The sequence below is a fragment of the Pteropus medius genome, unplaced genomic scaffold (assembly GCF_902729225.1).
Source record: "Pteropus medius unplaced genomic scaffold, Ma_sr-lr_union100, whole genome shotgun sequence".
NCBI classification, from domain to species: Eukaryota; Metazoa; Chordata; class Mammalia; order Chiroptera; family Pteropodidae; genus Pteropus; species Pteropus medius.
The window spans coordinates 7068304-7092914 of record NW_024340699.1 but is presented as its reverse complement, the minus strand read 5'-3'; the positions used below and the strand labels follow the sequence as shown (position 1 = coordinate 7092914).

Sequence of the window (24611 nt, the reverse complement as noted above, 5' to 3'; positions counted from 1 at the left end):
CTAAAGAGATGGCTACAAAAGATAGCTTCAGAGGGAAGATGTGTCTTCTCACAGGTTTTTTTTTTCCCCTTCCTTTTGTTCAGGTTTATGTAGCAAATGCTGTAACACACTGAGATTAATTTTCACATGCGACCTATTTTTCCCATGGGAATCAAACATCATTTCATTTTTTGTTCCGTTCTCATATCATGACACTGCCCTCCCTAGGGATGATTTGTTGTATAGGTGGCAAGCTTCCCACAGACACACACAAAATGAGACAGAAAAATCCAGCAAGCCCTGCCTTTGTCTCTTGACTCCATCTTTTCTGTGTGTTTCAGACCACGATACAAGAGTTCTTTTTGAGATAAACTAAGCAATACTTTATAGTTAGGGCAAATGGCGACTAACAGTAGACCAGATTATCACAGAGCTTATAGTATTTATTATTAATTGTTGTAATGGTCATCTGATTAAAACACATCACAACTAAACCCAATCAAATCACTTGACTCTATGCACAAACTCATTAAATAATGTAACATATATTTAATATATATGAGTTCTATGTATGAACATAAATACATATTTTAATGTGTTTAAAATATGTAATTTGTTTTATGTGGTTTATCTAACATATTTAATACATTTATATTTATGCACATATGTATTTAACTACATCTATGGTCAAGTGAAAAAACTAAAACTATATTTACTCTAGAATTCCGAATTTCATAGAATTCAGCATTTAAGTGCCATTGCACAAATCCTGAGGTTTGAGAGGTAGTTACTCGACCTTACATAACCTCCATCCCTTTAACTGGGCTGTAGAAAAAATATGACATAGAATCTCTACATCAACACAATTTGAAAACGATTTAATAAAATATCTTTACAATAAAATGATACATTATAGAATATGGTACAGGGATACAATTTGTAAGTAGTTTTAATTTAGTTTTTAAAAGTATTTTCAAGTTTAGATGAGTGTCCTAAACATGTAGACCTATATTAAGCCTCACTAACCTACTTTTTCCTTTCTTTCCCCTGCTACATTAGTATAATTTAAAATACTCACAAATGTATTCTGAGGAAATTAGTGACATACACAAAGATTTATGTAGAATTATGTTCACTAAAGTATTGTAACAAAAATTTACAAAAACTGAAATCTTGTTGGAAAAAAGATTAAACGGAAAGGATAGTGTGGGTATATCCATATGATAAGACTACACAGCTGTCAAAGAAATCTTATTTCGGAAGAATATTTTAAGAAAAGGAAAACATTCATGACAAAATAAGCAAAAAGAGCAGGGTATCACACTGTATAATTCCAATTTTGAAAATGCATTACACATATACACAAACAGCTAATGGGCTATAAAACAAATATATCAAAACGATAATTGCAGTTGCTCTTGGGAGGTAAAATAGTACGTTGTTTTAATTTTCTTCCTTATGTATTTGTTACTTTCAAATACTTTACAATGAATATAAATTGATATTAGAACCAGAAAAAAATTCAATGTAAGTAATTTAAAAAACTCTTAAAGAGTGATCTCTCAAATTCTCCGGACCCCACGCAACAGCCTGTGCTCTCCTTCGCTTGACAATGAAACTTTGTGCTGCAGTCATGTTCAAGTCCAGGATCCCCCAAATGCTGGCCCAGCCAAGCATTAGTGCATATGCCATTTTCCAAAAACAAATAGCAAAACAATGGCAGACTCTGAGTACTGAGCACTGTATGTTAAATATTTATTGTAATTATTAATAACAATTAATTTGATTAAAAGAATACTTAATAAAATACAAATAAATGGGGTTTAAATTAAGTTCCTAGCTGTCTAAGGTTCATTTGGGTCCCAGCTTAACAATTATTTACATTTAGTATAAACTAATTTACTGGTATTATCATTTTTATTAACATCATCAATTTCTCTGATTCACTTTCACACATTCCAGGGGAATCAACAACACTAATTTTCCAGCCTATAATAATTTATATGTAACAGCTAAACCTGGTGTACATTTCTCATAACACTAATTCTTTTTTATTTTAGTTGTTTCAGGTTCAGTCCTGATCAAATGAAATTCAAAATGCTATTTTTTTTCCTAAAACACAAAACCTCCTACTCAGAGGTCACTCCCACTGCATAGAACGAGAGGCTAATTAATATGTGCATTAAGTTTTCTCTGAAATAAACACATATATGCAAGAGAGAAAATGCTTCTTTTCCTTTTTCTTCTTTTAAACAAGTGCCAGGTGATTGCATCCGTAAACACAAACACTGAATACTCTAAGGAGGACTTTCTACAAATATTTTTAAAGGCTTCTTTTGGCTCTGAATAAAGCAATATATTGGGATTGCCACAGGAGCATGAGCAGGGCTGTGAGAAGCCGTAATCCGAATATGCTAAGAAAATGTAAGCAAAAAATTGCAAATAAAACTGCTTATATTCATGTAACTTGTTTGGCGACAGCCGTATAGCATAAGGAAAGCTGCTATAACTCATAACAGCATCTTGTAATAAAACAGCCTATGCATCCCTCTCAAACTGTTCAGCGCTCAAATCTCATCAGATGGCTGAGTAAGCATTACACTTTGGGACAGTAAATCTGCTTCCAATATGGTGTACATTCACAGATAGGCGCTTTAGTATTCATCCTAAGACACTTCCAGCTAAGTACTTATAAAGAAAGGATAATCATATATTTAAATATTGGGATGCTATTTTCTCTGTCTATTTTAGTAACCTAGTTCACACTAAAGCAGACCTAAATGGATCTTAGGAAACCTTCGGCAAACTCAACCCTGACTCACAGCACAGAATCTCTACCTACGGAAGTCTCTAGGAAGCTTTCTCTCTCTTCTGCTCCCAATATACTCTGTGCTGTTTGCCAGCGTAGTTTCTGTGTGGCATAAGCATTCTATGGCTCTCTTGTACCTCCCCTGCACTAGCATGTTTCCCCAGAACATGGACTATACCTTTTTCATGTCTGTATCCTCAGCCGTACAACAGAACTAGGGACAAAGCCAGCTGTAGGTATTTGTTGACTGAGTGATCTCCTATGGTTTAAAGTCACTACCTGGGTCTGAGGTTCTGAATCCTTTCCACAGCCCTAAGGTTTGAATGGCAGTGAGGATAAAGCAAACAGGGGATGAGGTTTTCAAGCTGTTTACAGACATTCGTTTTTTTTGCGGGACCCATCCTGGTTTGAGCTTTGGAAGAGCTTGCTTCTATTCTGGTACCAACCCACTGGGATCACAGAGAGAGAGAACAGAGTCTTTGCTCTCCCTGCTTTTCTCTGCGGTCCTCCACCCACCGCAAGCTCACCTGCTTCAGCACAGGCACATAAAGTAAGAAGAGACTTATTAGAGGAGACAGGAACACATCTCACAGAAATGGGATTTTTTTTTTAAATTTAAAACACCCCCATATAAAAATTGAAGCGCCTACAAAACTAGATCATTTAGAATACTAAGCGATTCTAAAGATAAATTTATTAGGTGATTATGTGGGTCTTAGATGAGTCCGAGCTCTGACCGAGCAGGAATACCCCTCCCCGCCTGCCTCCTCACACCTGCAATGGTTTCCTTCGGTTTGTCTTTCAGGTGGTACTTTGGCGTGTGTGCATCCACTTCTGTGCCTAGAGAGGGCATATTTACATGAAGGACTGTGTGAGACTTGGAGTATAAGATATACTACTTCATCACCAAGTGATAAGCTGAACTCAGAGTCGGGAAGTCACTGGCCCTGTTTCTGAGTGGACACAGAATGGCTCCAGGGGGCAGTGAGGCTAGAGGAAAACAAAGCACACGTTGACAGCTGAAAGTTCTAATGGCTTTGGGGGCTCCTGGGCTCAGTTTCCTCGGTGGGACAGATCAACCTACAGGAAGTCTGTGTCAACACATGAATGTGTTTGAGCACATGGAGATTTTCAAATAGAGTCGTGGAGTTTACAGTAAATTGTCACTAGGCATTTCACTGACTATGACAATTTGGGGGCAATAAACACTGCTTACAAAGTACTTTATTATTAATGAACTTCACTCCTAAAATAACTCTTTGGAGTATGTACCACCAGGTCACCAGTTGTACAGAGGGACACTCTTAGGCCCAGAAAGGCTTGTCTAAGACTCGTCCACTATCACATGGCTCGCCGTGGCCTGGGTTAGGCTTAGATCTATGTCTTCCTGCTTCAAATTCTGTGCCCTCTTACTGATTTCAAGGAGTTCAGGATGTCTGCGTTGCTAGAAAAATCTGTGCGGGGGGAACAAGTGAGAAAGGAACAAGGAGGCAGGTGGTGCAACAAGGAGCTTGGGATTCTTGGCAGGTCGGAACTCTGCTGTGTTCCACCCTCTCCGTCCACACGAGAAACAGCAGGAGAGAGACAGCGGAGGGATGAAGGAGTCAGCTAGGGATGAGTGAGAACACAGCAAGGCGCTGGTTGCAGTAGGAGTCACAGAATGGTCCAGCCCCTCAGTAACAAAGGTGAGGAGGTGAGACGGGTCTCCTTTGGTTCAAAGAAGGGAAAGGAGCTAGCCACAAATGGTAACACTACAGAGAGCTCAGGACCGCAGTACGGGGTTCAAGTCTTACTTGCATGGATACTGGTGAGCAAAGGGGATAATTTCTAGCTTGGGCTTCCTACCTTTTTTGTTCTTGTTAAAAGTGCAGACAGAGTCTTTACTTAACGTAAAACTCGACTCTGTGAATTTAGGGGGAGAAACAATGACTTTGACCAGAGGATGACACAGCTGGATGAATACTGAACTGGGACATGAAACTACAGTTCTAAACTCTAAACTCTAAACTTTGGAGCTGTGTGACCTTGGCCACCACAGAAGCTCTCTGAGTCTCAGTTTCTTTACCTGTCAAATGAGTGATTTGAAATAGATAGTCTCTAAAGTCTGTCTGGTTCTGACATTGCAGGATCATGGCATTTTTGAGAGAGTTCCCATACCCTCATCGTCTATGGTTTCCAGAGAAATAGCATCTGTCACATCAATGACACAGCATTTGTATTCCCACCCTTTATTTTTCTCCTGCTAAGGTGTTTTAATCCTGACAGTATAATAGAATAAATCACAGCCATCAGAGATGCGAGTGACACTGGCCACACACATTAGAGATAAACAGTCAAAACTCACTCACCCATGCCTTCCCCTTTGCCCACAGCCTCTGCTGTCTGACAACACTAAGCTTGAACTACGATTTCCGTCTGGCTGCACAGATCTGAGCACCAAAATAACCCTCTGCATTGTTTTAATAGCTGTAATGATACTCTGCTTTCCAGCAGCCTGCCCGTCCAGACCATCTCAACATCTGGATTTGATGTCTTCCCTCCAGCAGGTGTTACGGGAAGTATGGTTGTTACATAGCCAATCAACAAATATTTTCTCACACCTACCACAGCAGCCATGGAAGTCAGACTGCTTAGGTCTGATTCTCTTTCCACCTTTTATCTACAAGTTGCCTGCTCTTGGTAGGGTAACTAAGCCCTCTAAACCTTGGTTGTCTTTAAACATTTCATTTGTGAACCTCATAGGGATAACAAGGCTCACAAATGAAATTTGTGATTCGGTAAATGTAATCTAGTAACCCAGAATAATTGGCCTGGGGCTAAATACGCCATGTAAATAGCAGATTTTCAAGATGGGCTCTCATCCATTTCTGCATTTTGTTTTGTTTCCTCAAGACTTGGCTTGGCTGGCATTCCGGCATCTATCTGTGAACGGTACCTGTGAACAAGAAGCTGTGATACTCTGTGCAACCAGGAATGGAGATGTTTGTGTATGACAGAGGATGGCCTAGTCTTTAAAAACAGCAACAACAACAAAAAAAGATTCTTGCCTCTTAAAAAAAAAAGGTGCTGTGGCATACCTGAATGATACCACCTTTGAAAAGCCAAGGAACTGTTGTACTTAGGAGAAGCAATAAGTTACCATTCTGCGTATGTGGAAGCTAGTGGAGGACACCCGGTTTGAGATAAAGCACAAAAGGGTTGGATCCACCGTCTGATCTAGAAAGCAAGACTCATAGATAAGGGCCATGAGTTGATGGAAATGTGCTTTCACTGAGCTCCACAAAACATTCATTTAATGTTTTGCTCATATCTGAAGCTTACCAAATCCAGCACAAGGAATGAGCTGACTGCCTTCAGTGTATGAATGAACTGAGACACTCCAAACTTCTGTCAGACACACCTGAACACCTTCTAGGATTTAGGATGCCATTTCCCCTTAAGCCGTCCTGGATGGCTTTTACCTGTTCTTCCTGCTTACACTCTGACTACCTTGGGATCTGTTTCCCACTGAGAAGACAGGGACTTCTTTATAACGTAGATGGTATATTGCTCTCCAGCTGAAAATCCTGTCATGATTTCCACTGTCCCCTTGGCTCTGATGATCTATGATCTCAGTATCCAGTTTTTCCATTTTTGAAATGGGGGTGATATTGAACTGATTTACGTAAAGGGCTGCACTGAAGAATACCTGGCACTTCACAAGAACTCAATGAAAATAATTACTGTTATAACTAAAAAACAAAACAGTGAAAGAAGATGACTTTTGTTCATTTCATCACTGACCTGGTCCCTTTATAAATGTGCTGAATCCTTCTAATTCTGTTCAAGACTGAACGCAAGTAGCTTACAGATTAAGCTACTACATAATTGAACCTTCTATGACTCATCATTCTGCTGAGAGGTAAACTGAGGTTGAACGGAAGTTGTTCACACAGATATTAATTATGTCTTTAATGGGTTTTTTATCAATTCATTTGAGATTCCTGAAAAGGGTTAATAAAAAGACCTTGTAAAGGTGTACTGAGATCCAAGGCTGAAATTACAATGTATGTTATTGTTGCTGTTTTTGTTAGCCGCCCAGTAAACGAGAAAGATCTACGCTTAGAGGATCTAGAAGAGCAACAAAATGCATGTTGGCTTTCGCTCAGGGTTTGGCTAAAAATACATCACGACATGCAGTGCACAGGCATGTCCTAGAAAGCTCTCACGGTACCGCAGGCGGCCAAGATACAGCTCTGGTTTTGTTTGGCAACAAAGATCATTTGATCATGCTTGAGAGAGTAGGGGGTCTGGCAAAGGCAGCCTTGAGTAAAAAATCGTGCCTTGCTGTGTTCCTTCCCAATCTACCGTGGCCAAACTGAAATAACAAAGAGAAGAAAGTTGCCCTTTTGGAAGGCAGAAAGGCGATATAGGGACTGGAGGGAGAGGTCTGGGCCTGAACTTGAATCCTCCAGGTTTAATGCATGATGGGAATCCCCTGTTCAACAAACACATATTAAATGTCCCTGTGCGTGGCATTGTGGCTGGTACTGAGGAGGATGGAAAGGTGAATGAGGCACTGTCTTTGTCCCCAAGGAACTTACAGGGAATGTTTATAGCTTGCTATTTTATATTTTCTGAGATCTGACACAATGGCTTCTAAGAGGAAAAAAGCAGTACCAGATGTTCTAGGCATGTAGTTAGAATCTCACATGGACTAAAAGCAACAAAAACACAACCAACCAACCAGGGAACTTCATCTTTTGGCATTTTTTTTTTTTATGTAAATCTGAAACTATTCTAAAATGAAAAGTTTCTTAATTTAAAAAAGTAACTAACCAAATAAACTGGAAAAAAAAAATCACAATGTTTCTTATGTGGAAAAAAATCAAAAACAAATCACAAACCTTCTAAAATGCAGTAAGTACCAAGCCATATCTGTAATGTAAGCTCAGTGCCTTCTTCCTCATCAACCATTTCCTGACTCGCAAGTCCCGAACTGACAGCTTCAGGAGTCGCATCTGCCCTAGAGTCCTTTTTGCTCAACACAGTTATCTTAAAATGACTTAGCTGCCAAAGGTCTTAAGCAAATTTTCCCTGAAAGCAGAGGATGCGACAAATTCTTATGAATAAGTATTTTATTTAAGAAGTGATTCAAAGGAGAGGAGTGAGGGACAGGGCGAAAAATGGGGCCGGAGAGAGAGCCCATTAAAGGATGAGTTACAGAGTTGAACATGGCTGTGGGTGCCTAGTGATGATGGGTGCTAGAACCTTCCAAGGAGCCTCAGGCTGTTTTGCTCAGGATGAATGGGAAGGGCATTTATCATGAGCTTCCGATCCATTGGCTGCTGAACCCATTGGTCAAAGGAGTCCCATAGCTGCGAACTGTGGGGTCATCATTTATGCTCAATTGTCCTCATCCTCAAGAGCATTTGGCACCTTATCATCGGAAAATTCTAGGGCAAAGAATAAGGCCAGGGTGTTGTACAGAGCTTCCCTAAACTGCTCTACAGTGGTCATAACAGCGACATTTAAAATCTGAGAATTTTATGAAAAAAAAGTCAGATTTTTCAACTTTCTTGAGAAATTGGAAGATTTAGCAGCACTGGATCCGAATTCCCCAGTGGCACCAAACTGCCAGAGCCAAGAGGCACTGCCTGGACATACACGATCCCAATCAAGACAGTCTCCACCATAACACAAGTTGAAAACCCAGCCTGCTTCGTTCCCTTATCTTACCTTTCTTCCCCTGTGAGTTGGGGACCTCGGATCGTTACTTGAACCGTTCCTATGCTTAATAAATATTCACACTAAAAAGCAGGGAGGGACCCACTCCACTGTGAACACTGACTTTCCTTATGGACTCCACCTTTCAACCTCGACAAAGTTGATCGTGTTTCTTCCAATGGTAGGTTTAAACTAATCATTACTGCTTTGATGTTGAAGATGTTGAATCCACTGACATAATTAATTGGTGATGTGCTACATTCGAAGTCAGGTGCTCAAATTAAATCTTCGCTTTTAATGTCTAACAGAGTAGAAGATAAGAAGCAGGAGTGCTAGAGGAATCAAAACAAAGAGGTGGACCCCGGCAACCAAGGACTTGTGAGACCTAACACACGGGCAAATGATTTCTCATTATGGGTTTGGAAACACGATATAATGAGCTCCCAGCTACATGGCATACCAAGCAAAACCCTCTAAGAATTAGGAAGCTTGACTAAAACTAGAACTGTGGGCTTCTGAGTGGAAAGTGAGGTTTTAAGTCACTAAATATAAGACCCTGTAAGCTTAAAGTGCTATCAGTGACCAAAGGAATGGTTACATCCTGTAAAGTGTGTCCTGTTATACTTAATCTTTTGAGATGTTTTATTTATTTAAAATAAAGTTTTAAAAATACTGATGCCTGGGTCTGACTCCCCAGAGATTTCGATTTAATCATTCTCAGATAATGCTTGGGCCTGGGGACTTTTTAAAACTCCCCAGAAGAGGCTAATGAGTTGCCACGGGCCCAGAGACAGACATGGCATGTGGCCACACTCAGTCCCCTCACTGCTCAGCTAGGACAACTCAGCATCTTGCTGTAGCCTCCCCGCTGTTCGATCTCTTGGTCTGTGAAGCAGAAAGTATTAAATGGGTCATCTGCGGGCAGAGTTTTTGCAACAGACCAATGGGGGGCAGAATATGCACATTAACTGAATTGTCACTGTGAACTGAGGGGCATTTGAACCCAAGGCTGTCAGGCGAACAGGGGTCTTTTCTAAAGTCGATGGGGTCACCTGAATTTGCAGTCATTGTCAAGGTGATTTGTTTGGGCTACAGATATTTATCCTGCAGTTGACTGGATTCTTTTCTTGTTTGAGGACATTAATGTAATATTCCTTCCTTCTATCCATGTTCCAGCTGCAGCAAAGAGATCCATAGAAACAAATTTAATCCACTGGAATTACTCTCTAAATAAATCCAACATTTTGGCTCAGAGTGCTACAAATAAATTCAGCACTTTAATTCACCGTACGTGGTGCAGACCTTAACTGTACAAGGATGGACTGAGAAGCATGTATTATACAGCCAAGGTGGCAGTGGACGTGAGGGAATTTAAAAGGAAGTGCTTCACACTATTTTTAAAATAAAATGCATCCCACTGGGACAGCGACTGCCCAACGCCTACTATTCATAAATCAAGGTGAACAAAGAGAAGCTTCACATTTTGTGGCCGAGGCCAAAGAAAAAGAACTGGAAAAGAGAATAATGGGTTCGGCTGAGAATCCAACAAAACTCATCTGACTTTTCTGGTTTTCTTTCTTTCTTTTTTCTTTTTTTTTTTCTCATTCCCAAAAAGATCATTTTATCTGGGAGAAAATGCATGAAACATAAGGCTCAAAGTAACTTTGGCAAAATATTCCAAATATTATAAAAGGTGGTTGGACATTATTAAATAAGTCTGTGTTGCACTTATTTTTAATATCTTTGCGCACACTCAGTATTTGTTTTGATCGCTCCCAGCAGAGATTTATTAACGCAGATCTGACTTGAGGTCGGGTGGAAAGGAAAGCGGTCAGTGCTGGAGGAATTATTGAGTAACTCGGTGGCGTGATGAAGTTTGGCTGCAGCAGAGAGAAAGGGCCTGTGAGATATGCATGACAATCAAAGTGCTCAAGAAATGAACATGAATTCATTTCAAAGATACACCAGCCCCCTCCTCTTCATACGTCCCCAGGGATGCTACTGGAATTGCCAGAGCTGAAAATTAAATTATAAACCTAAAACATGACACTGAAAATGTAATGTCTCCTTCGATAATATCAGTGTGATGAGTCATCAGTGGGCGGGGCAGCAGCTCTCCTTGACCCTGACCATACGCCATGGCGAGACAGATACTGGCAATTTTTCCGCTCTCACGGAGTAGTGTTTTTTCAAGTTTCCAGTCAGAATTGTGTTCTGTCACTGATCGTATTGCACCCATATGACAAAGTAGGTCCCTACAGAGGCACAATTGTTAATATGCAGCACCAGCCTAAAAAAGCTGATAGTATTACTGGGTCATCAATACTCAGAGAAAGCAAACGTTTGTGCAATCCAGTATATGAGTGGCAGAGCATGCTGCAAAAACCCTTTCAAGTTGGCATTTCACAATGTGGGATTTGATACCGTCAGGCTGGACAGATCGACGACCCGCATGTTCTAAGTGGAGTCTTTTTCTAACCATGCTTTAAATAAATTCTTCTCATCAGAACTGAATACAAGCCACTAAGAAGATATTCTCTTGTCGTTGCATCCACGAGTCACAGCACAAAGCTGCAGAGTACTTTGTTTATCTCCCTATTCACGGGAGTCACAGAATCATGTGCTGTGTGTGCTGAATCACTCACAAAGAGGAGAATAACACAAATAATGACCCAGTAAGGGCCACTGGAGTTCAGAGGACAGAGGTTTCACTAGAGAGCTGGACCATAGGTTAAGCCTGGTGGGATAAACAGATTTGGAATAGGCAGATAGGTATTCTACAAGGAAAGAAGGAGCATAGGAAAGTCTGTGGTATTTTTGTGATGACAATAGCCTTCTGGGGCCTGGAATATATAATAATAATAATAAATGACTGAACAGGAGGGCTGGTATAAGACAAAAGGCAGACATGGAGTCTGTGGCAAACTGAAATTTGAAAACACTGGCTACAGGCACTCTGTTCAAAATTTCTAAAGCAATCTACAGGCCAAACAAAATGCATCTAGGTCCCAAGTATAGTCTGTGTGCATTAACTTTGTGACCAGTGATTTAGAGAATAAAAAAGAAGCAAACTCTGAGTAGTGGACTGGGAAATAAAACTCACATAGTTTTATTTATTTATGCTTTGAATCCTAAGTCAAGTTTGTACTGACTGAGCAAACCATGTAAAGGAAAGTAAGGGTTTTTCCACATTCCTTGAAGAATCTTCTTCCTTTTCCTGTTCATTGATAACCTGTGTTCATGTGAACTCCTTATTCGTTTCCTTGTACATTTTTCCTGAATGATCACACCAATCCCCATTAAATTATTAGCTATCAACTCCTAAATCTCTGCTCAGCTCATGCTTCTCTCCAGAATTTCAGAACTGCACCTTCAACTATTAGATATCTATCTACACATGCATGGTCTAAAGGCACCTCAAATTCAAAAGGTCTGTAATTATACATACTATCTTAACCCGTAAACCAGCTCATCTTCTGTTTCAAACCCTGGTGATTAGTATTAACATTTAGTCAGCTTCCATAACCAGAAACTTCAGCAATATCCTTGAGTCTTCTTCTCTGCCTCATTTTGCTTGTCCTATCAGTTGCCAGAAAGTACTAATTCCACCTTCTAAACATCCTTGGCTTTGCTAGTCAATATATTAATTGGCAGGAATAAAATAGACACTCACTTGTGTGTACACACGTGTGTGCACGCGCGCGCACACACACACACACCCACACACGCATACCCACATCAGTACGTGTGCATGACAGGCCTACCTGAATCTTTCCTTCTGGCAATGGTCTGCTGAAGATTGAGGAAAACAAACAAACAAACAAGATTCTCCAGTGATATGACAAAATATCTTATTTTGCATAAGCTAATTTCAGTTGGTATATTACTATCTTACTTTCACTTGTAATTGAAAGAGTCTTGGGAAGTAGGAACAGTGAATGCTGAAGTTCCAAAAACAAGGTTGTTCTATAGTAAGTGCCAGTGAGAAGGAAGAGTAAAGGAATAAGGGTAAAACTCTGGAGAATTAGCACCCAGAAACAGCAGGAAAAGGGCGACAGTTCAAAGAAAGTTAGATCCAAAGCTGAATGGAGAATTGACAGAACATGATGAGCAACTGAGTAAATGTGAAGATTGTTACCCAATGGCTGAAGTTATTGAAAAATATAGTTGTAATCCTTGAAGGGCAGTGAATATCAACAATGAAAATCCAAATAAGATTGACTAAGTGACATAAGACTCCAAATTATTATATATAGAGTGATGAGAATGGATTAATTTTCATCCAGAGATTATATGGATAAAGTCTTCTCTTAATTAAATCCATTCTAAAATTTACGTTTACTTACGTGCCATAAAATACACATCTCTAAAATGTGTATCAAATGACACTACCTTAGAGCATTTTCCCATTTTTTTTTTCTTTTAACTTGTAAAATTGTGTGACTAGCAACTCTATTAAGTGGTTGGCATGAGCTGACAGCTATTAGATGATATCTTTCATTCCTTTCTAAAAATAGGGAAATAATGTGTGAGTTATGTTCATCTTTGGGAGCAAAAGGTATGGTGCATCGGGAGTCAAACACTCTATCAACAACTGAAAGAGAAATTCTGGATTTGAAGATGTCATAATTTTGCAAGTCACAGGAAACAAATCTAAGGAAAAAAAATTATGTTACACACAATTTATGAAGGTGGGAGAGCAGATAATCACCATTTTTGCTACAAAAGGATTAAAATGACAAATAATTATAACTACAACCATGAGCATTAATTCAGCACTCATTTGGAGAAAGACAATGTCCACAGCATGATAAACATGAGGAACAATCTCAAAAACTATACTGGTAGGAACTTTTATAGATGGGGAACATGAGACTTAGAGAACTTATGCTCTAGGGTATGATCAGAGTCACACTGATAGGATATGTAAGTACCAGAGAACCAACCCAACTGAACTTTGAGTTTGCTTGTTTAACTGCTCTCCCATATGCCTCTTATATGAAGCAATTTAGATTCAAGTTAGTTGGCAAGAAGACAATAAATCATATTATACTGACAGGCTGTGCAGTCTCTCTTAAAGATTTTTTTTTTTTAAAGCAACAACACAACCAAAGAAGCACCATGTTATTCTCAGTTGAGTTATGAAAAGAAGTCCTGCCTAGAGGTAGGAGAATAAATTGAAAGTAATCTTCTTAAATTATCTTTCAGCCTTCCAAATATTGACCAAATAAACTGTTGGACTTCACTAAAATCTGCAAGTTGTTCCTTGTAAGTAAATTAAAGGATTGACATTTTCAAAATAGAATCTAACTGTTGCTTTGGGTGCCATGATAAAATAACTCTTTTGAGACAGTGGTATAGACAGAAATGCTCACGGGTTTTCAAAGTATGTCACCAATTAGTATATACATTAATTAAATCAATACAGGTAACACTTTAGCTTACTAGTGGTTCGTGAGTTTTCAGTTCATTAACACAGGTTAAATGTATGCCTTGCCAAATTACATAGAGCAAAAAATATTGCCCAATTTATTTCAAAGATCACAGGAGAGAGAATTGGTTTATGAAATACCAAAATCAAACCTAGTCAAAACGTATACGTATGTGGGTATATGTGTGTTTACGTGTGTTCATGTATTTTTAAAGTGTTATCAAAGGGTTGGTGAAAGTTATTACTGCATTAAGAACTGATTGAGAGAACTGATGCAAGCATACTTTCAAAAAATCTAATTTGCCCCCAATTCTTTCTTCAACCTTGACCCAAACAGCTGGCCTAAGGTACAGAGAAAGGATCCAATCTTGGCCCTCTCAAGAGGCCTGCACTGCTAACTGGAAATAAGGGCTTTCTGAGGAAAGAGGAGCCTGGCTGAGTTCTCAGGCCCACTGGGCCAGTCCGTTCTGCTTACCTGAGCAATACCGTTCAGACGGCGGCGCGTTTCTTGGTTAGTGTTCCAGGGCGCGAGGTCGTGCAGAGAGGTGATAACTGTAGGGGAGGGCAGGGAAGCGGTGCTGGCAGCCTGGCACGCGTCTGGACAGTAGGAACTTTTTCCTATAGTGGCGGTTAGTGGACAGGGATGTGGGGAGAAACCCTTCCAGGAGTCTGGGACAGTTGTGGAAATGGAGGAAAATGGGTGAGCACAGAGACACCGATCAGTGCGGCTGTTGACAGTGGTCATTATACGCTCACTCGATATTAGCGACTGTAGTTTCCAGATTATTAGGAAAGGTTTAAAGGTGTTGATCCCTAAAAGGTTTATAAATGGAACTTCACTGACCCTCCCTAGCCTTTGACCGAAGCTCTAATGACTTGGTTTTTGTTTGTTTCTTTACATATCGGGGAGGTGATCCAACACTGGTTTAAAATACAGCTCTTGAATCCAACTCCCTGATTTAAAACCCGTCTTCACCTCTGCTTAAATTTGTGACCTTGGATGATTTACTAAAGCTCTCCATGCCTCGGTTTCCTAATCCATGAAAACCGAAATAATAATCATACCTACTTTACAACACCATTGCGAATGTTAACTGGGTTAACACAAGCAAAATGCTTAGACTGTCACCTGGCATGTAGAAAGTGCATGCTAAACGTTAGCCGTTATTCTTTTGTTACTATTGTTGTTCAATACATCTGAACGCCGTGTACTAATTAATCCTGGTGCAGCACAAATACATATCAGAGTCACAGGTACATAAATATGCAACAGTAGAGTTCAAATCTAATTTTAGGTTCCTAAGACACCGCAGAAGGTCCTGAATGTCACACTGGTCTCCACCACAACTTCAGGGTCAGGCTTATACAATGTGGCTGGGAACTTGGCCAATCTACCTTATTCAAAGTGGCATCTATTTCACAGGTTGGATTGGGATTGGTTCTGATCACAGATCAGACCACTGGTCACTTTTGTCAAGTGCATCAACTCCCTGACCACCAGGATGCTCTTTATTGCAGGATTAGTCATTTACTAATTACTCCATGGACACAGAGACAAGGTCAGTAATTTTCTCCCTTCATACCAGAAGGATCCAGAATAACAGAGGCCAGACAGGTAATTTGCATGGTCTCTGCTTAGAAGAGGCCCACAATAGAAAAAGGCGGAGGAGGATTCTGTGTTAAAAGCAAGCAAAGGTGGCATCATTTGACAGAAGCTTCTATAAGCTTCTCAGGGGAACACCTGGCCTACCTCTCCTGCTGGGACCTAGCGGCTTCTCACATTTGATGCTTGCAGGCAGCCAGCTGGGGGAACTGGACAAGGTCTGACCCTCGCCCCATATCACTTTCCCTGCTGGTAATTCTTTTCTACTCTGAGCATCTGGAGTGTCACCCAACTGCGTTTGCCAAACTTGCCTGTATGTGAGAAGCGTGTTTGTTTTATAATCAGTGTCTGGGGTTTTAAATAAGAATACCACAGGAGATGATCATGCTATGATCCTTGCTAATGTGCCTCTAGGCTAATAAAATACTGAGATGATCCTGCTTTTTGATTTCATGAATAAGAAAATAAAATGGGAAATGCATGACATTTAAAAAAAAAATTACTGTTATTACTGAGTGTAAAATTTATTTTAACCCTCTCTGTAGTGCCTAAGTTTCACGTTGAAGGTGCTGCTTGCCAGATTGTATCTCCTGTTCCTCCTCTCCTTAAACATGTGCTTATTTACTTCCTGCAGAGTTCAATTTTAGAACCCATCAAAGTAGATCCACTCACACTCTGACTACATTTTCATGCATAAATTCATAGATGTCTTCAGAAGGAATTGCACTTGCATATGCAAATACTTTCCAATGCCTTTTCATTTTTACTTTTGGCCTGCACGGTTTTTAATTCATGCAAACACATTACACAAACAAATATGGGCTCTATAACAACACACGGCATGTGTGAATCGTTAATTGCAAAGCTATGAGTCTGATATGGCCAAGCGACTTCCATTATTATCAATGGAGAGGAACAAGATTAAACAGGAAGAAGAAAGGTATGTTTGAAAATAAAATCCCAAGCACTTGATTTCATTCTATGTAAATATTAATAAGGGAAAAGGTGACAGGCCAATCCACATTTCAACAATAACCCGGGATCTACAGTTCAGTGAACGATGATCCAGAAGCCAGAATGCACCTATAATGAGACTTTGGGAGAAAAGTCTATATTTCAGCACAGAATCACAAAAACCAAAACGTATGCAGCAACACTGTAAATGAAACCAAAAATAGGGCAGAAAGTGAAAGGCTTTCAACCATGTTGAACGTGCATCACCTTTCAAAATATTTGAGTCTTGTATTTGTGATGCTCTTGGAAATAACGGAGAGGTGTCATAATTTTTCAGACTGAAAATTTAAGCACTCCCTTAATTAATTAAGCTGTGATTCTTCATATTTTTCCCCCCAATTCCCACTACATGCACTTTGAGGTCGAGTGAGAACTTAACAAAATAAAACACTTGTTGAAGTCACTCACAGATCAAAGACTTTTGATACAGAGCAATTTTCAAGCAACCCTCCCGTTTCAAATGTGTTTCATTTACATGAAGATAACTCTGAAAATAAGAGTGAAGATTAAATAAAAATTGCATCCTGCAAGGGTCTACGATTGCGATGGAAATATAATTTTAACTATGTCTTGGCTGATTTTTTGGAATATTCTGTTAAATATAAAAGCTGGAGCTAGGCTACACTGGGGGCATATGGAAAAAGTGTTTCTCAGAACAGCCACTGGATTATAGATTTTACGTATATATATAGTGTTTTCTAAGAAATTTTTTAAAAAAGTAAAGTAACCTAAGGAAGCTAAGAAACCAGGAATGGAATTCGAAGCTACTATAGACTGATGTTTATGATCTTCCAAAATTCTTATATTAAAAACTAATCCACCAATAGTTTTGGAGGCAGAGCCTTTGGGGTGATTAGGTGATGAAGGTGGAACCCTTCTGGTTGGGTTTACTGCCCTTATAAAAAAGAGACCCCAGGGAGCTCTCTCACCCTCTGCAGCTCAGGTGAGGACACAGGAAAAGAAGTCTGTCTATGAATCAGAAAGAGGGCTCTCACTAGACACCGAATCAGCAAGCGCCTTCACCTTGGACTTCCCAGTCTCCAGAAATGTGCGAAATAAATTTCTGTTGTTTATAAGCCACCTGGTCATGCTATTCTGCTATAGTGGCCTGAAAGGACTAGGACACAAGCTAAGGTATCTCATGAGGAATTAAAGTAGTTGCGACATTTACTGGAACAAGAAATAAAGAATCAGCGATGTAATAACCTGGCAGGCAGGGCCTCAACCCGGGGCACGCTGACCCTTGCCAGTGCATCCACTGCATTTATGTGCATTCACCTGCAGTTTTGCTAAACCGTTAATATAAATCACACGCACACAGCAAGGCCTGTCTGTACACAAAACACAAGACGTGTTGCTAGTGAGTCAACTTCGCTATACTGCTTCTCAGCATGGTTTTGCTTTCGTCTACGTGTCCATACAGTGACAGCAACCCCTGACAGGTGATAACGAAATTCCTAATGGATACTGGACATGAAGAGAATGCCAAGTGTTAGTACTTGGCAGGAAAATATTCTCCTTCCCAAAGAAACGGAAATACCACGATTCAAGAGGAATACCCCTTATGGAGCCAAGGATCTGCTGTAGGTAACGTGTGTCAAACCCACCGCGGCGGGTCTCCGAAAGCAACCACCAAACTGTCAAAGAATTTTGTGTCCAGGACCAAAGAAGCAATTTGGAAGTTTGATGTGGGTGTATAAAAGGGGCTGTTCTCAAACTGAGCTCTAATGGAACACTTGCTGGCACTATGCTTTGCTCCCAGTTTCCACCGACCTTAGTCATCAACCATGTGCAACAGTGCGCGTTAAGGGCATCAGACGGCAAGTCCGTGGGGGCCGCTGCACATACCTTGTCTGGGGAACTCGTCTGACTCTCGGTGAACGAGGTCTGTGACGCGGTTCCCGTAGTGCATCCTGCTGTCGTGGTCGTAGGCCTTCAGGGTCTCGCTGGAGCTGTAGGACTTCTGGGTGGGCACGCGGCAGTCCTCGCTGTCCAGGGAGGGGCTCGTGTAGCGGCACTCTTTGCCACACCTCCCCCTGGTCAGGGAGCGGTGTCGCCGGTCCTTCACGTCCATGATTCCAGATCAGGCAGGATGCTGACGATCGCGGAAGAGTCAGGCCTGAGTTTTAGCACTTGTCACTCTGCCACCTAAAAGCATCAAAGGAAACAACCAAGACTGTGATTACAAGAAATGCTGCTTTCAGCTCTGACTCACATTCTGACTCAGATAAAAACATAAAAAGGCAAATTTGGTCAGTGCCACATAATCTGTTTTGCAAATGCTTAATGTATACTTAAACAATCAGCCTACAGAGAACAACTTGATACAGTAAATTAATTTTCTTACTATCTAATAGATTTGGGGGGAAAAGTAATAGTAAAATAACTCATCTTTTGATTTTCTATATGTGCACAAATGATAATGTAAGATCTTACTATGAAGCTGTTCAAACCCAAACTTTGATTTTATCTTTCTTTAATTATATCTTCCTTTTGCTATAGAAGGATAGGGGAAAAAGAAATATCAAAAATAAATAAAAGTGCATGGGAATAAATATATGATGCTGATGCTTTGTAATGGTACCAATCCGACTAACATAAAATTGCCTATCTGGGTCTGGAGAATAATAATATAAGCTATTCTTCACAGGCAAATACTCTTTCTCCAATTTTTTTAAGGTGCCTTCGGCAAACTTAGTTTCCTCTCCTTTTGCAAAGCTAGTTACTTCTTTTTCCTAGTCATCTACCAACAGGAGATCCTACTGACAAGAAGTCTGACTGGCACAGCCACCTGATCACCAACCTAAGCGCACCCACACTGTTCCCTTCATTGCTAGGACAGTCACCGCAGAAAAGGGAAATGGGGGAAAGCACGGGATACAACAGGAAAGCTGATGGAAGGCAACCTCTCTAACATATGAACTGGCAGCGAGGGAGCCCCACAGTCTGTCACTTGACACCCTGGGCCTGGAATCGCATGCCAAACATCACTCAGAAAACACTAGCCTTCTGCCTAGCAAATAAGGCAAAAATGCTTAGATGCCTCCAAGTCCCAAATGATAGGCTCTTATTGATTTCACTGGACATGCAAAATAGCATGGACCACAGGGCCAGGGCTTGGATAGAATGGACAAATAAGGATTTTAATTAAAATGGAAGATACAACCCAGGGCCAGGGTAATGATTTTTCTCCAATCTACTGTTGCTCTCCGAATCCTCGATGTGTCAGGAAATACTTGGGGAACAGATCTGTCGTTCGGAGCCCCTCTGCTCTTCTTTGGTTATTTACCACACCAGAGAGAAATGCCTAAGTGTACCAAAGGACAGGCCTGCATACACACCATGCGGCTGGCACCTGTCCCGTGACAGCAGAAGCCAAGTTATCCCTCCGTCATCTTTTCACAACAAGAGGTCCTTCTGGAACTCAGGAACCCTCCTAATTTCTACAATGTGTACGCTTTATCAAATACTGCCTGTAACCATGGACGATTTTGACAATTAGCTATGAAAAAGGGTACAGCTGCTGTGAATGCCAAGCACAGCCATGCTGCTGCCACAGCCACTTATTAAAAAAACTAATACTTAGTTTTCTGGAGGCTACAGTTCCTGACTCAGGACGCCGAGAAGCACTTTTGAGAGCTACCAGTCAAGACCCGGGGACCTGCACGGAGGACACAGATGGTCAAGGTTGGCATGTAAGTTCTGTCTGTGCAGAGTTCATTTAAGTGTCATAACATTCATGCAATTTCTGAATGCCAAAAATCTTCTCCTTTAATTTCCAAAATGTGACCTCAACAGTTTGGAGTCTATACTACAGGCTGGTTAAAAGCACGGCCATTGAAGCCTTGACTGAATAAAAACCTTATCATTGCCACTGACTAGCCAGAGCCCATGTAAAATTACTCCTCACCTTTCAAACTGTTTCTCCATCAGTGAAAATGGAAAATCACAGCATCCACTTTGTAGAGTTTTTGTAAAACTTACAACAGATATTGTGAATAAAGCTCCCAATATGCCATCTAATGCATGGCTTTATAAGAAGTAGTATTTTTTTTTTTTTTCCTCTCTGAAGAATTAAACATTTTTTTTCTTAGCCTAGTAGTTACAGACTTGCTTTAGACAGAGGGTGGAAATTATAATATAAATCCCTGGAAATCAACGTTCTAATTACAAACCTCAATACCTGAACTATACAGCAATAAAGACAGACGTGCAGCACCTACTGAGGGTGTATAAGCCTGTGTGTACCAACACCGAGCAGCCACCAGTAGTTTTTAGGGAACTGAGTGTTTTTAGTGGTTTATATAATTTTCCTTTCTCCTGCTTCACTGCAAGGTTTTACTTTTTAATGTTCGTAGTGTTCCTGACTCATGAAATCCTATCTCCTCTAATTGCATCATGCTTTGGAAAGTGGGCTGACTTTCACATTTCTGTATATGTGATTATTTTAAAATCATGCTCTGGCTTAAAGGCTAATTTTAAAACCCTGAAGGCTTATTATTTATTTATAAAGTACAAGAAATTTTGTGTTTGGACATTTTGATGTCTAATTTGGTTGCCCAGTGATCTTTTCCTGCTAAATTCCTCTTTCTTGGCTATGTCCTTGATGGTGAAGGTTGCCAGCAATGTCATCTCCAGACAAATGACAGGAATTTTTATATAATGAGGTAAAAATGACAAATTTTTGTCAGGGAAAGCTAATTTCCTAGGAAACTGAACAGAATACACAGACTGTTCGCCTATAGACATTTTGCAGTTAGCTTGTCCGTTATTTAAAATTTTTCAATATTAAAAAAGACAAACATGGAAAATGTACATTAAAATCTGGATCTCCAGCTTATCATTAGAAATTGGGCAGTTTAGAAATTTGTGCTCCCAGAAAGGTGGAATAAATATACTTTTGCCTGTTCTTCCCAGTAAGTTCGGCTAAAAATCTTGAACATTATATGTAAAACAAACATGAATCTGAAAGTGAGAAAGAAGAGGCAGCTAAACTAGGGCCCTCGGGACTCAAGGGACAATACTGTGGTGAGTTTCTGGGATTTCGTTTCACCCTGTATATCTTAGACTTGGAAGGAAAGGTATGTACCAGAAACATCAATAGGCACAGACAACAAACGCTCCCCAAAAGCCGGCTCTCTAACCAAAGAACTATGAAAGGAGCGGCCTAGCAAGAGGGAAGACATTCAGAAAGTAACCACCTCACTCTATCCAAACAACATGGAAAAAACTGTAGCCCCACCCCCACCTTCATCAGTTCAAGAGCCAAGTGCGGAGGCCAGCTTTCTACCCTGCTGAGGAAGCAAAAAGGGGCTTCCACCCCAGCCTCAGTGGTTTCAAGGAAGGCTAAGAAGGGAGCCAGGACTTTCACCCATTCTAGTAGGTAATGAGGCCACTCCCTTCTCACAGGGAGCCCAGCCTTCTATGCCACTACTGGTCACAAGGCGCCCCTCTTCCTCTCTGCTGAGTGGTGCAGGCGGAGGCCTAGTGGGGAGCCAGGACTTTTATCATCTCCTAGTAGTGCTGGTGTCAGTAGATGCCATGTGAGGGGAGTAATGATGTACTCCTCTCCCTACCAGCCAGGGAAGTAGCAGTAGAGGCCCACTGAGGAACCAGAACTCCCACTTGTCCCTCTCCCCAGTAATTCCCCTGCACACATTCACACTGAGCTCCCTGCACTTGGGCTTAACAAACTCTAAATGGGAACGCTGGCCTCTTCTCCAACCTAGAAATAATGCGATGGGACCTCTCTTCCCCTGATAGAGCAGTATCAAAGGGAACCAGCTAGAATAAATGTTAAAAAGAGACCCAGTCTCATAACGTAATACTTAAAAAGTCTAGTTTTCAATTAAAAAAAAAAAAAATCACCTGTCATACAACTAGGAAAACCTCGAACTGAATGAAAAGAGATTGCAACATTGAGATGATGAAAATGTTATAATTATTTGAGATAGATTTAAAAACAGCCATAAAAATGCTTTAATGAGCAATTATATATACGATTAAACAACTGAAAGAGTAGAAAATCTCATCAAATAAAAAAGAAAGTCTCAGTAAACAAATACGAGATATAAAGATGACTCCAAAGGAAACTTTAGAACTAAAAAACTAAACGATCAAAAGAAAAAAAAAGCCAAAAAACATGGGCTTATGAGCAGATAGGATGGATATAAGAAAGAATGAGGGAACTTGAAAACTGAACAATTGCAATTAACCAACCTATACAACGGATTAAAGAAAATAGACTAAAGAAGAAAAATGAACAGAGCCTTAGGGACCCATAGAATGATAATGAAAGCCCTAATGTTTATTCTGGGGATGCAAGGTTGGCTCGATAGTTTATAAGCAGTCAATACATTCCACCAGATTAACAGGCTAACGGAGAGAAATCACACAATCAGATCGATCAATGCAGAAAAATCATTAGGCAAAAATCCACATCTACTCATGATCAAAAAACTTTCAGGAAAATAGGAATGAAAGAAGTTTCCTCATCTTAATAAAGGGTCTCAAAAAACCTACAGCGACCATTGCACTTAATGGTGAAAGACCAAATGCTTTTCCCTAAGAATGGGAACAAGGCAAGGATGTCTGCTCTCACCACTTTTATTCAACACGAGGCTGGAAATCCCAGTCAGTTCAATAACACAAGAAAGGGAAATAAAAGGCATACAGAGAAGAGGGAGGACATAAAAAATTCTCTATTTGTAGATGACACAGATATCTAAGCAGAAAATCCCAAAAAAACTATTAAACATAAAAAAATCCATTGCATTTAAATATATCAGAAATGAATAAATGGACATCAGAATATAAAATACTATTTACAATCTTTCAGAGAGAGGGAGGAGAAAGAGGGAGGAGAGGGAGGAGAGGGAGGAGGGAAGAGAGAGGAGGAGAGAGAGAGAGAAGGTCAGTTTAAGTGTGAGTCAAACAAATTGAGTACAGAAACTGTAGGCTGACAACTACACAACACTGATGAAAGAAATTAAAGATCTAAATAACTGAGGAGACATTTTGTGTTCATATATTAGAAGAGTCAACATAGAAAAATATCAATTCTTGCTATACAGATTGAATGAAATTCCTATTAAATGGCAGCAAATTTTTTGTAGATATAGACAAGATTATTCTAAAGTTTATATAGAAAGGGAAAGGAACTGTAATAGCTAAAATAATTTTTTAAAAAATAAGAAAAAAAAGAGGAGGAATCAACCTACTCAATTTTAAGACTTATTACATAGCTACAGAATCAATAGTATGCAGTACTGGCAGAGGGAAAGACACATAAATCAAGAGAACAAAATAGAGAACTCAGATACAGGCCCACAAAAAAAAAATGTTCCTAAATGATTTTTTTTTTCAAAAAGATGCAAAAGCAACTGAATGAAGGCAAGATAGCATTTTCAATAAATGGTGCTGAAATGGTCAGATATTCACACTCCAAAAAGAAAAAGAAAAACCCTCTTGACTCGATTTCACACTTTACACAAAAAATAACTCAAAATGGATGCACTAACTTAGACAGAAAGCATAAAACTTTTGGAAAAAGTTTGGAAAGAACTATAAAATTTTTGCAATTAAAAGGAGAAATTCCTTAGACTTGACATCAAAAGTATAATCAATAAAATTTTAAAAATTAACAAGTTAAACTTCAACAAAATTAAACACTTTTGCTCTGCAAAAGATTGTGTTAACAAGATGAAAAGACAATCTACTGATTGAGGGAACCTATTTGCAAACCATATCTCTGATAAAGAACAAATACTGAGAATATATCAATATTTTTCAAATCTCAACTTAAAAAATACAATTTAAAAATAGGCAAAACACATGAAGTCACATTTCATCAAATAGGACATACAAATGGCAAATAAACACATAAAAAAATGTTCCATATTATCCATTAGAGAAACACAAATGAAAACAACAATGAGAAATTACTATAAACTCATCAGAATGGCTAAATACCACCACCACGACCACAATGTACTGTCAAGGATGTGGAAAACTGGATCACTCATACATTGATGACCAGATGTAAAATGGCACAGCCAGTTTGGAAAACA

At 39.8% G+C, this 24611-nt stretch overlaps 1 protein-coding gene across 1 annotated transcript in view; it reads right to left on the bottom strand.

Annotated features, from left to right (window-relative positions):
• TENM2 (teneurin transmembrane protein 2) overlaps positions 1 to 24611 on the bottom strand; it is a 1175329-nt gene that overhangs the window by 824623 nt on the left and 326095 nt on the right. Inside the window, exon 5 of the mRNA XM_039877364.1 lies at positions 18391 to 18690. Coding sequence (XP_039733298.1) covers positions 18391 to 18616 — 226 coding nt within the window. The 5' untranslated portion in view covers positions 18617 to 18690. The remainder of the gene's footprint in view (positions 1 to 18390; positions 18691 to 24611) is intronic.